This window comes from Vipera ursinii (assembly GCF_947247035.1).
Source record: "Vipera ursinii genome assembly, chromosome: 8".
NCBI classification, from domain to species: Eukaryota; Metazoa; Chordata; class Lepidosauria; order Squamata; family Viperidae; genus Vipera; species Vipera ursinii.
Genome location: NC_139519.1, coordinates 3,999,718 through 4,013,411, shown reverse-complemented (window position 1 = coordinate 4,013,411; position 13,694 = coordinate 3,999,718). Strand labels below are relative to the sequence as shown.

Sequence of the window (13,694 nt, the reverse complement as noted above, 5' to 3'; positions counted from 1 at the left end):
AAGTTAATATATTGTGTCCTATAGCAGAGTTCCCCAACCTCAGGACCGCTGCCAGGTCCACCTTTGTGTCCTGCCATTCTGCAGGGGGAGGAACACTGGCATACTTGGAGTGATTTCGCTTTGCTGTAACGCCTGGGAATTAGGGAGGGGGATTCTCTTTGGAGACAGGGCAGGCTCCTTCCCAGCAAGCTCCAGCCTGGTTGCAAGGCCGTCCTGCCCTGACAGTGACCTTTTATCTGCCCAACACCTTAGTGTTCTCAAAACACCTTTGTGGCATCATATTGGCTGCCGGTGGACTGGTCAGGGCTTTGGGACTTGGGGAGAACAAAAGAATAGTTTTGCACTTTGCGTGGGATCTTCAGATTCTGCCTGATTTTCCTGCAACCACTTTCTCTCAGTAAGTTCTTTTGATTCGTCCACATGGATTCAAGAGTCTTACTTTCCTGAGGGACCAACCGGGGCGGGTCCTTACATTCACCCTGGTACTGGGCCACGGCCCGTTCAGAACCAGGCCACGCAAGCAGCAGGCAAGAGTGCACATGCAGCTCCATTTCACATGCATGCACTTGTGCGCACGCGTGAAGCTCCACTTGTGCAAGCGGCAGCACACATGGAGCTTCACGTGCGTGTCCGCCGCTCAGATGGAGCTGCCCGTGCAAACACATGCACCTCCTGCTCACATAGAACCATTTCCTCTCTCCCCACGCCCCATGCCAGTCCACAAAGCTGGACACCTGGCCCCAAGCCATGAAGGACTTTATAGGGGATCCCAATAGCTTGAACTGTACCCAGAAGCATATGGGTAGCCAACATAGCTCATGGAGCAGAGGTATAACGTGCACAAGAGGAGTGCTTGTGCCGCCTGTGCTGCTGCATTTTCAACCAGCTGCAGCTTCCAGTGACCTCTTCAAAGGCATCTCCACATACAATCTAGTGCAGTCGTTCACTTGGGAGGTGACTAATGAATGAGTGACATGAGCACTTCCTCCTTGTCCAGGAAAGGGTGGGTGCAACTGGTACACAACACATGCAAAAGCTTTCTAACCAGAGCTGTCGTCTGTTCCTTGAACAGGAGGGCCCTGAAACTGGAAATGGATGCAGCTCCATCCAGAACAAGCAATGGAAAGTCCCTAAAAGAGACTTGCTAGGGATGAACTGTTCCTTCCCATTCAGACCCCCACAGCCTCCTGACACCAGGCAGAGCCTCCACTGGATCACTTAGTCAGCCTGGAGTCAAGTATTTCATCCCATGCTACCAGATGACCCAACCCAGCAGCTTCATTTTGGTTAAACAGGAGTGGAGAGAGCCTCAGGCCTTAAGGCACCCCATATATCAGGGTCCGTGGGCTAGATCGTTCCCCCAATCAGCGCTGATTGCAATTGTTCCAAAGTTAAAAAGAGAACCAGCACAACATGCTGTTTACCCATTCCCAATCCCCAATGCTGGTTCAGGAGAGTTGATTGGTAGCATGGTCGATGGTGTCGAAAATTGCTGAGAGATCAAAGAGAGCAAGGATGGAAACACCAGCTCCGTCCTACTCCCATCAGAAGTCACCCACCATTGCAATTCATGCTGTTTCGATCCCATCCACAGGACTGAAACTTGACTGAAATAATCCATTTCCTCCAATCTGCCTTCTGAACAACCTCCCTTAGAAAGAGAAGTTTGAAGCCATAAAAGGAGATCCTCAAAATTAACCTAAGGAGCAGCAGAATGTTCCCTTGTACAAGCACTTAAAGAAAAGAGAAAAGAAAAGAAAAGAAAAGAAAAGAAAAGAAAAGAAAAGAAAAGAAAAGAAAAGAAAAGAAAAGAAAAGAAAAGAAAAGAAAAGAAAAGAAAAGAAAAGAAAAAAGAAAAGAAAAGAAAAGAAAAGAAAAAAGAAAAGAAAAGAAAAGAAAAGAAAAGAAAAAAAGTAAAAGAAAAAGAAAAAGAAAAAGTAAAAGTAAAGAAATTAGCCTAGCTGCACAACACTCCTTCATTTCTTTCAATGAAACATCAGAGTGTCCTGGTGGTCTGAGACCCACGCTAATGACCGCTGGCGATAGAGATGTTCTCCTTCAGCATTTGGTCTCCTCAGGATGATGAAGGGGAAGCAGGGCAGAAAGAAGAGAGCAAACTGGATGACTCACCTGGAATGGTGTTATCTAAAATAAATGCTACACAGCCACCAACAAACATAGCGGTAGTCAGCAAGACATTTAGGACTTGATCAATGCTGTCGATTCCTGAAAGGGTAGAAGATGGGAAAACGGGTTCTGTCAGAACCTGAACAGATGCAACATACATAGAAAGGCAAGCTGGGATATCTTTAAGGTAGCACCAAGACACAGAATGACCAGCTTCACAGAAACACGTGTCCATCCAGTCCCTGTGTGCCCAAAGTTGCAGAGTGTGGCTGAGTTCCTATTGAACTTCTCTCCATTGACACGTTCAGGGCTGGGATCACCAGCTTGCCCAGTAGCAGCCACGGTTCCCACCAGTCAATTGTGAAGCACCTGCATGCCTAATTTCTCGCCTGCAAGGAAAAACAGTAGCATCTCCATTCATTTACACTGGGGATGGGGGTGAGGTCTCAGTGGGAAAGAAGGTAAAAGTGGAATCTCACACTTTGGGGAAGAGGGCAGAGTTCTCTTCCACTGCTCACCACAAGAGAGGGGGAAGCTTGGTTGATGCCCCCAGTGGCCCCTGGCCCATCATGGAGTCCAGCCCATCTCTGATGCCCACTCAGCAGCCAACCAACAGAATCAGTCAACCTGACCTAGAAGTGGGGGAGGATTTCCCTTTTGCTAAAAAATATTCTGGAGGATTGGCAGAAGCCCCCCTACATCCAGCATCCGGCTGTTTCTCGGCAAGTCAGAGGCTCCTGCTAATACTAAAAGTCTGGCCCATGGAGTTCTTGGAAGCTTCTTGAATGAACACAGGCAACCAGACTGGTCAGGTAATTAATTTGATTACCTGTGACTTTTAAGCAGATGGCTAATTAACTTTCTAATTAGTTAGAAAGATGCCTCTGTAAGGAATTTTTTTGGGGGGAGGCAATTTCACATAGCCCAAACCAGTAGGCTATATCAGATGTCTCAAGCATTTGGAGGATGACAACGTGAGAAGGGCTGGAATAAACCAGTTTTCCCTGCAGGTCAACAGGAATGAAAAACAGAAAATGTTTCGGTTTGGAAGACAGCCCACGTTTAATACCTATTTTTGATTCAATGTGGTGCACAGGGAGGGAATTAGGGCTGACAAACTGGACTGAAGCTAAGCCAACTGGGGAGCCTTCCAGATCTTTGGCGCTCCCAAAATCCTTAGCTACAGAGGACAGCCAGTTTGGGAAGCTGAGCAAGCAGACAGAGCCAGGCTTAATCTGGATTTTAAAAGTTAATTAACTAATCACCCCAGTTCCCTGGTGAACAGCTGCAATCAACCACGAAGATGCATGGACTTCAGTTCTCAGAATTCCACAGCCGGCATCTTCAAGCCATCAAGACTGAGAAACACCACTCTAGGGTGACGGAGTGCCAGCTGAAATACTGGACAGATCTTTCTCCACATGCCTTGTGTGAATTCATGTTTCAGAATATTACTAGAAGGGACATCACGTGCCTAACTTTACAATCTTTTTTGCCATGGCCACTAAGAAAACCACAAAGTTGTTAAGCGAATCCAACTTTCCCCATTGACTTTGCTTCTCAGAATCCAGCTGGAAAGGTTGGAAGTGACGAACACGTGACCTGGGATGCCACAACCACTGTAAATGCATGCTGGTTGCCAAATACCCAAATAACAATCACATGATCGTGGGGACACTGTGATGGTCTTAAGTGAGAGGAGTGGTCCATAACTCACTGTTTCAGTGTCTTTTAACTTTAAACTATTGTAAAATGACTGGTTGTAAGTCAATTTATTATTTTATTTGAAAGCTATTTAAGAATACATGCGTAGCCAAGCAAATACATATACACTTACATATACATATACATACATACATACATACATATATAAAATATACCTGTACCTGTAAAAAGTGGGTTTTGCCGAAGATAACTTGGGAGCACCAGCCCAAAGAAGATAGAAAATCCAAGAACGAAAAGGTTACGTGAAGAATTCAGATCTACGAATTGCAGATTTGAAAGTCCAACTGCAGTGATCATCCCTAAATAAGAAAGGGACAGGATTTTCAAACTATTCATATTCATATGACAGTCTGCAAGTTATTGTTTGGCTACCTGGAAAATGGAAATCATAACCCAACCTACTTTATATGTCGGCAAAATGATATATGGGCTAAAGCCAGAAATTCTGGTACAGCATTACATTAAAAAAAATCAAAAGTACTTGAATTATGTTAATCGTTACGTACTAGAACATAAAACTACTCTGGATATTATTTTATAGGATTCAGACGTTTAAAGAAAATGCAGCTTCAGCCCACAATTCACACGTACTCTTACAGGCACTGAACTCTCTGCTAGCCTGGGTTGATTCTAAACCACTGTTTCTCAACCTTGGCAACTTTACAATGTGTAGACTTCAACTGCCTTCTGGTTGGGGAATTATGAGCTGAAGTCTGCACATCTAACAATTGCCAAGATCCCCTACTAAGAGAAGTTAGCGAGAAAAGGAATTTAAGATAGTCCAAAATTCCTTTAAAAAGGAGATCTTAAAAGCACAATTCACACAATTCACACAAACACACGGAGTGATACTTACCAAAGAGAGTACAAAACAGAGCTCCAAGCACTGGATCTGGAAGAGATGCAAACAGCGCACTGAATTTGCCAACTGTTCCAAGTAGCAGCATGAAAGCAGCCCCGTACTGAATAACCCGTCGACTTCCAACCTATAAAACATTCATGTGGGAAGAATAAAAAACAATATTCCAACAGCGACTGGCATCGAATTTGCACTGTTACAGAGCTTGAAAATTTTTCACAGGAAATGATTACAAATAAAACAAAAAAACAAAAACAAAATAAGGTATACTGTGGTAGCCACAGGGGAGATGCCTGAGACACTTTCCGGCCATGTGTAAACATTACATCATTCTGTAATGATGTGCCACATAATATTGTACGTAAAACATAGCAGGTTATTGGTTACTACTGAAACTTAAAATCATTTTTAAATGCTATTCTTTTTAAAATAGGGAACTTATAGATTTGCTACTTAATTTTACTACAGACGCTCAAATAAAAATTGTACACTATTAGAAAGCTACTGGAACACCTAAAACCCTCAGAGAAAATATTTGGTTAAAGATGCCGAGCACTCCAATTAGTTTATACAAAAGTAAAGTTTGTTTTAAACTTTTGGGGTCCTTGTTTCAGAACAGGAAGTATCAAAAATATATTTTCCACCATATAGCCATGTTTGTGTGAAATATTTTGTTTTGTTTTAAAATACAAGAGAAAATGATCTAAACTATGGTTACAAATTAAATACCTTATGCAGTTGCGAAATTTGTGCAGCAAATATTGGCATCCATTTGATTTGGATCAAATCTTAGCATTATTTACTCCTATGAATATATTAATGTGGCAAACCAGATGTTACTAACAAATCTTTCTTTAGGGCTACAACCTGCTTCGTGCAAGAACTACAAAATATACAAGCTTTATCAAGTCTTCAGTTTGCCAAGAAGGCAACTCAAAAACAAACGTGTATCACAATATTGATGCAACAATGGCTTAATCAACTCCATTCCCTTCCGAGTTTGACTGATAGGACACCAATTAAAAAGTAGTCCAATTATTTCCTCTGAGTTCTCCTTTAGTGGCTGGATTAAGTCAAGGAAGAAGGACAAGAATAAAACGCAGTTTTGTTACGCAAATACAGTGCTTAAGCCACAATGTGATCTGCTTATTTGGGGCCATCAACAATTAACATTTTTGACCTAGCTATATGATGCTACATGTCTACCCATTGACAAAGTAACACAATATCAAATACAAATGCTTCTCTGAATGCTTCTCAAATTAGCGAATGGAAACAGAAATCAGTCCAAATCATGCTTTTTATCTCTCAAAGAAATGCATCCAGTAGGTGGCAACGTTTCAAACTGGACTTCAAAAGCAAAACCTCACCTAGGCAGGGGAAGGAGTAGTTACAGGCTATCTCCCCATGTCCTAGTAGACCTAATCATGAGTAAAATGGACTTAACTCTATGAGCTACAATTTAAAGCACAAACCCCTGTCTTACCTGTACTTCTCAATGGGTTTTTTTTAAAGGAAAAGTGAGCTTTCCTATTATGGAAGGCTGCAGGACTGCAGAGTAAAATATAGTCAAGTAAGATGGCTTTGACTTGGGATCTGTTGTAGTCTGAATTATACAGGCCCTATATGGAATCAAGGCAGGGCCAGGGTTCAAGACACAAGCCTGCCACATGAGATCTGGTTTGGCTCAATGGCCTTTTGGAGTATCACTGGCTCTTTTGTTTGCTCGGTCTGAACAAGGGTTCTGAAAATTCATTACATACTTAAATTTCATTTAACAAGGTATTATTTTCCTTCATAATAACCATTCCATTCCATATCACTTGGGCTCAAGCAGTTTATCAATCTTCCTTTATTCTAATGCATGCTCAGAATTGATGAAGCCAATCAATTTTTTTACCACATTTTCCACAGGTTAATATTCCAAAGAAATCTAAATCAACAATGAAGGACCTTAAAATATGCAAGCCCAGCCCTGCATTCCAAGTATACGCTGAGAACAAAAATCACACTCGCTCAACTGTGCGCCTGAGCAAATACTTCTCAATCTGAAGAACCCTTAGGCTAAAAACACACACTGTGCAGTGTTGCATGACTTCAGCCAACTGTAATTTAATTCAGAGAACCATGATTAAGCAACTTTGGGGGCTTTTGCGAAGAGTTTATATTGTCAAGAATGAAATTTGCTTGCTTAATTAATGTAAAATACCTTTGTAATTCCCAAAACTCCAATGTTAGGACTAGAAGAAGTGGATCCATTTCCAGTGCCAAACACTCCGTCTAATACACAGGAAAGGCCTTCTATGAAAATGCCCCTGCGCCAAAAAGAAAAATATTGAGATAAAGAAATAAGATAGAACTTAACATAATAGGGTTGGAAGGGACCCTGGACATATCTCACTTTAAAACAGATGAAACCCAAGTGAAAAGAATTACAATATTCTGTAAAGAATTGGATGCAGTAATGAGATCAACTGCTCAAACAGTAATATATGTGTGCATTCATGATTTAATTGAAGCCAGTGTCTTGCTGACTTTGGCATTTTAAATGTTTGTGTTTTGTACAGAGAGCTCTTGGAGACAGGCAAGATACGCTGCCCCTGGATCCAAGAGTTTATGTTGGTGGGGAACGAGGCAGGTCACCAGCGGTGACGGTACAGAGCCGTAGTTACGGGAATTGTGGAAAACATCGGGGTCACTGTGTTATACCTGGCAGATTTGTAAAAAACCAGAACACTTAGGGTTCAAGTACATATCATAAGATAAAGAATTTTAGACCAACATGTAACTGAAACCAGAAGTTTTCTTGCTGGGACGAATGGACAAACATTTATTTATTTATTTATTTATTTATTTATTTATTTACTTACTTACTTACTTACTTACTTACTTACTTACTTACCGCCCTTCTCCCGAAGGACTCAGGGCGGTGTAAATATCAAAATGTAAATACAAAAGTTAAAAAAGAGATTAAAAAGAATTAAATAATTATGCCCAAGAATACAATACTAAAAATGTGTTAAAACTTATTTAAATCCAATCCCAAACCCATCAGACCAGGCCAGATTGTTCAAATAGATAAGTTTTTAAATCACGCCGGAAGGAGGGCAGGTCGGAGGCCATCCGGAGCTCAACCGGAAGGCGGTTCCACAGGTCTGGCGCGCCCACAGAGAACGCCCTCCCCCTGGGGGCCACCAATCGACATTCTTTGATCGGAGGCACCCTGAGGAGGCCCTCTCTGTGGGAGCGCACTGGACGGAGGGAAGTTGATGCCGGCAGCAGGTGCTGCCGTAGGTAATCCGGACCCATGCCATGTAGGGCTTTGTAGGTCATAACCAGCACCTTGAATCTCACCCGGAGGGCAACCGGCAGCCAATGCAGCTCGCGGAGCAGAGGTGTAACATGGGAGTATCGGGAGACCCCCCAACACAACTCGCGCGGCTGCATTCTGCACCAGTTGAAGCCTCCGGGTGGTCCTCAAGGGCAGCCCCATGTAGAGAGCGTTGCAGTAGTCCAAACGAGAGGTCACGAGTACATGAGTGACTGTGCGCAAGGCATCCCGGTCTAGATAGGGCCGCAACTGGCGCACCAGGCGAACCTGGGCGAATTAGAGAAGACTTAAGGAGGATTGCTTTTGTATATGGTAACTGCTGCAAAAATACTACAGGTAGTCCTCGACTTACAACAGTTTGTTTAGCGACCATTCAAAATTACGACGACACTGAAAAAGGTTATGACCATTTTTCATGCTTACAACCATTACAGCATCCCAATGGTCATACGATCAAAATTCAGAGGATTGGCAACTGGTTCGTATTTTTTGCCAATTGCAGTGTCCCTGGAGGTCACGTGATCCCCCACTGCAATCCTCTGACCAGCAAAATCAAAGAGGGAAGCTGGATTCACTTAACAACCGTGTTGCTAACCTAACACCTGCAGCGATTCACTTAACGGTGGCAAGAAAAGTTGTAAAATGGGGCAAAATTCACTTGACAACTCTATTGCTTAGCAACAGAAATTTTGGGCTTAATTGTGGTCACAAGTCAAGGACTACCTGTATAGGCACAAAAACAGAAAGTGTCTACAGGGGAAGAGGGATTGGAGAAGGTGACAGAATTTGCAAAAGTGGTAAAGTTGGTTTATTTAACTAGAGAAAAGAGAGTAACTGCATGTGTTAGCAACTGAAAACCTGATGACTAAGAGGGCAGATTACGGAAAGAAGGGAATCATGATACAACCTTAGAGAGGATAAAAACCTGAATGTATTTATCACTGCTATAAAGAAGATCGGAAATAATTCAGCACCTATGTATTTGGTTTTCCCTGCCTAAGTGCATGACCGTACTTGTCTGAACTACATCTTGTTGGATAGGACTCAATGCTCAAGTCCATCAAGATCCTTCTGGAACAAGCCTTAAGTGTTAGCAGTTCTCCCTCAGCTTGGTGTTGCCTGCAAATCTGATGAGTTCTCATCTACCCCTCATCTAGATCGTTTATGAAGGTGGCGAAGAGTCCTGGGCCCAAGAATGAACCTTGAGGTATCCCACTGCAAGCTTCTCTCCGTGTAGAGGTAGTTCCATTGAGGATTACATGCTGGGTGTGGCCGGTCAGCAAACTGAGTCCATCTGGTGGATGGATTCTCCCAGGATCTTTCCAGCTCCATGAGTCTATGGTCTATCTATGTTCTAGGTTTTTTTTAAATATTTTCTATTCCTTTTCTTTTTGTCCATTTCTCTCCTTTCTCTTTCATTCCTTTTTTCACCACATTTCTTTTACTTTATCTTTCCTTTAAGTGTTTTATTCTGTAAAAAAAATCTTCAATAACAATTAATTAAAAAGAACAAAGACTGGGAAGGCAGACAGGTAGACTGGCTGGTTGGCTGTACTGTGCTAGAACTCAAGCATGGTTTGCAGCTAAGGGCAAGGAAAGTATGAAAAGACTGGTGGGCAAGCTGGCACACAGGCCACGAAGAGGAGGGGAATGGAAACCCTTGACCTATTTGGCTCAAAAGATCCTGCTGAGTTTTGTCTCTACTGAAATCCAGAATAGCCAATAGCCAGGTTTGGTTCTGGCTGACCCATCACTCTAGCCAGAACAGTTCAGCCAAACATCAGAACCACAATGTGCTCATTTCCTGCATGACATGAACATTTCCATGTTGTACACCTCACCACTGGAAAAGCTTCCATTTCAGGTTATACGTTAGGAACCGCAAGCTTAAAAACCTCTGCCTGCTTGACTGATCTGTTAGTTCATCCTCTTGCCCATCCTAAAGCAGGCACTGTATCAAGCATCCAATGACAATAAAAGCAGAGTAATCAATAGCCTTAATCAAAATATATTTGCATCACTGGGAGTCTGGGAACTCGCTTTCCTTGGCAAAGGAATTAACATAAAAGTATTTATAACAAAGAACACAGGATCGCAGAAAAGCTTTTTTGGCAGCTGAGAAGAGCAGACTATCCTATCTTCTTCATTTCGTGGTTTGGATGTCCTAAGATAAATTTCAGACACGAACAATTGGGAATGCTCAATATTGCTTCATGCAAGATAAGTCAACTCTGAGAGTTCACCGGGACTTGCAGATGAAGAGTGAACAGCCTTTGGTGAAAGGTGCCCGAAATAATTCTAAAACAAAGATTTAAAAAAGACTTGCAGTGATTTCTGAATGTCCATGTCACTGACTGATGCTGCCAATTTCAACGGTCCATGCACTTACTGTAGGTCAATTTATTTTTAATCAGAAAATGAGTTTGATCTTGGCACCAGAATAATATTGGAACCTTCAAAGAGAATCAACATTTAATTCTGCTTTGACAGTGTGGAAAAAAAATAGAAGAATACACTGATTCCAGACAGCCACCCCCGGAGGCTCACCTGTTTATTGCATGGATGGGTGGTGGAGGAGCACAAGCTAGCCTTGCACAGGCGTAATAATCTCCGATGGATTCAATAATACTAGCAACCACAGCACTGAGCATCCCAATCACGCCAGCAGCTGAAATAGTCGGCAATCCCCACTGAACTGTAAATACAAAGACATTCAATTTTATATTGATGTAGGGTCAATGATGATCTTCTGGGCTAACTGATTGTGGTCTAATTATCTGGCATCCTGACGTTTTTCCAGCATCTGTGCTTGTCATCTTCAGAGGCAAGGCAATCTGCTCTGCAGCTCACAGGCAACTGAGCAGGAACTGATAGCGCTCTTATGCTTGTAGCAGAACTAATCTCTCACTGGACCATGCTAATGAAATTCTGAAAAGATGTGACTATAATTGGTTCTTTATCCTGGAGAATTTGTAATTGGTCTGATCTGAAGAAATTCCAAAGGAGTTGGTGTTTGATTAGTCTGTCTTTGTAACACCCTATGTTAGATTCCACGCGGGGTTTATTAATTTATTTTGGTGTGATGTAGAACTAAAAAGCTGGTTTTGTTTATCTGCAAATTCTCTTCTTGTCAAATGCTTAGGACTTTTATAATTCTGAATAGCTCCTCTATGTACTTGTACATGATGATTTGACATGATTGCTGGAACTTGTAGTTCTTTCAATTTAAAATTGTGCCTCTGATATAATAGCTGCCTGTATTCAGCTATTGCTGATATTTCACAATGTCCTAGTCAAAAGGATCTTTTATGTTCTTTTAGCTGGGCATCAATACTCTTATTTTATAGTTCCAATATATACCTGTCCACAACTACAAAGTACGCCATAAACCGATGATGAAAATGGACTTCTGCAAATTGTAGGTGATCAAATCACTTCTTGGATTTTTTTTGTTAGTTTAGGAAAAGAGTCTGAAGGTTTACAAAGCTTGTTTTCCATCTTTACATCACAGCCCTTAATTCACCAATTCCATGAAGAAACAACAGTAAGCTGATCCGAAGACAGAACAATCAAAAGCAGTTCTTATCAAACTTCTTCCAATCAGACCAATTACAAATTAACCTGGATAAATCAGAAAGCCAATCAGAAGTTGGCTTTTCAGGATTCCGTTGGCATGGTCCAATGAGAAATTCTGTTACAAACACAAGAGTACTATCCATTCCTGTTCAGTAGCCTATCAGCTGCACAGCAAATAGTATGCTTGTGAAGATGCCAGCCACAGATGCTGGTGAACCATCAGGATTGCGGACAATTAGACCATGATCTATTAGACTGGAAGTTCATCATCATTACATACAGATTTCCTCATTCTTTTAAAAGCAAAGCACTTTCAAAACGTAAAATACTTCCCTACATGACAGGACAGGTAATTTCTGTAATCTAAGGAAAAGGTAGTTACAATTATTCAGAATAGTGAGAATCAAAAATGTATTTTGCTACAGAAGTGTTTATTCCTAGATAGTTAAAAGGTAAAGGTAAAGGTTCCCCTGCACATGCGTGCTAGTCGTTTCCGACTCTAGGGGCCCGTGCTCATCTCCGTTTCAAAGCCGAAGAGCCAGCACTTGTCCGAGGACATCTCTGTGGTCATGTGGCCGGCATGACTAGACGCCAAAGGCGCACGGAATGCTGTTACCTTCCCACCGTAGTGGTCCCTATTTTTCTACTTGCGTTTTTTCGTGCTTTCGAACTGCTAGGTTGGCAGAAGCTGGGATGAGTAACAGGTGCTCACTCTGTTACGCGGCACTCGGGATTCGACCCGCCAAACTGCCGACCTTCTGATTGACAAGCTCAGTGTCCTAACCCACTGAGCCACCGCGTCCCTCCCCTAGATAGTTAATCTCCACAATAAATTGGTGCCTTCTGAATAGAAAGACTTCCTATGAACAAACATGTGCATATATGGGCACTAATCAGCATACAGTAGTACAAATAAAGGCTAAGGTGATCTTCAGTCAGGAAGTTCTGAGACTATCCAGTCAGAGAAAAGTTTAGATGTAAACGAAGCAAATATATATTCAAAAATATTTGAATATGCTCTTTCCTCATGAATGGAACTGGGTAAGTCAGAGCTTATCAGCATTCGTATAGTCTCAAGAGTTTACAATGACACAAATACTTGAAAAACAAAAATTAACTATCAGACCAGAGCCGGTTCATCTAAATTGGCATCTTCGGATTCACAGGCAAAAAGTCTATAGTGACTGTAGCCAAAAAGCAAAATATTCAGGGAGATTCCTCCCCCTGAATGCTTGCTAGATTCACTTACAGGGATATGGAATCTTGAACCACGGAGCTACCAGGAGAACCTTTTGCCTGGCATCAGTGCGAGCGTAGAACCCATACTTAGTCTTATCACGCGGAAAGACGTCTGTCACAGTAAAGATGAAACACAGCAGCCAAGAAACCAGAATAGCTAGAATGATCTGTACGGGGGACAGGAAGGCACTTAAAATAAGATAGCCAGCAATCAGAGCCCGCTTGGGCTAACGGTGAAGACCCCAGGCTAGAAAGCAGGAGACGTCACTTCCAGTCCTGCATTGTTCATGAAAGGCAGCTGGGTGACCATGGGCCAGCCCTCTTCTCTCAGCCCAATATACCTCACAGGGTTGTTGTTGTGGGGAAAGTTGAATATGTTCGCTACCTTGAGTTATTTGTAAAAGTAATGAAGGTGGGATACAAACAAATAAAATAAAAATGAAGACATGCTTCGATGACAGAGGTTTTTGTACTTAGCGCAGCACAATTATTTTCAGATTAAAAGAAAAACTTGCAGCATTTTGTTAGGCACTGCACATTAAATGGGTCCTCCATACAATTTCCCAAACTGGGAAAATTTCCAAGTAAGAACTTATGGGATTGCTAGTCATATTACACACGGTGCACCCTGATCAGAAAAAAGAGTCAGTTGATCACAGTCTGCACATGAGAAGCAATTTTTTAATAAAAAAACGATGCTAGAGCTTAATCAACAGATGCACTGAATCCTCATCAAAGATTTCTAAGAAAGAGGTAATAGTGGGACCACATATTAAAGATCCACTGAATTTAACATTATCTATTACTCTTGCCAAGGAAAAACTCGTGGTGTTTCCA

General features: G+C 42.0%; 1 protein-coding gene across 4 annotated transcripts in view; it reads right to left on the bottom strand.

The window, feature by feature from the left end:
* Positions 1–13,694, bottom strand: part of SLC23A2 (solute carrier family 23 member 2) — an 81,140-nt gene that overhangs the window by 7,509 nt on the left and 59,937 nt on the right. For all 4 annotated transcript variants that reach the window (XM_083368792.1, XM_083368789.1, XM_083368790.1 and 1 more), the window contains exons 10-15: positions 12,868–13,024; positions 10,590–10,737; positions 6,921–7,026; positions 4,709–4,838; positions 4,014–4,151; positions 2,131–2,226 (exon numbers count right to left, since the gene is read on the bottom strand). In XM_083368792.1, the coding sequence (XP_083224918.1) occupies positions 2,131–2,226; positions 4,014–4,151; positions 4,709–4,838; positions 6,921–7,026; positions 10,590–10,737; positions 12,868–13,024 (775 nt within the window). The remainder of the gene's footprint in view (positions 1–2,130; positions 2,227–4,013; positions 4,152–4,708; positions 4,839–6,920; positions 7,027–10,589; positions 10,738–12,867; positions 13,025–13,694) is intronic.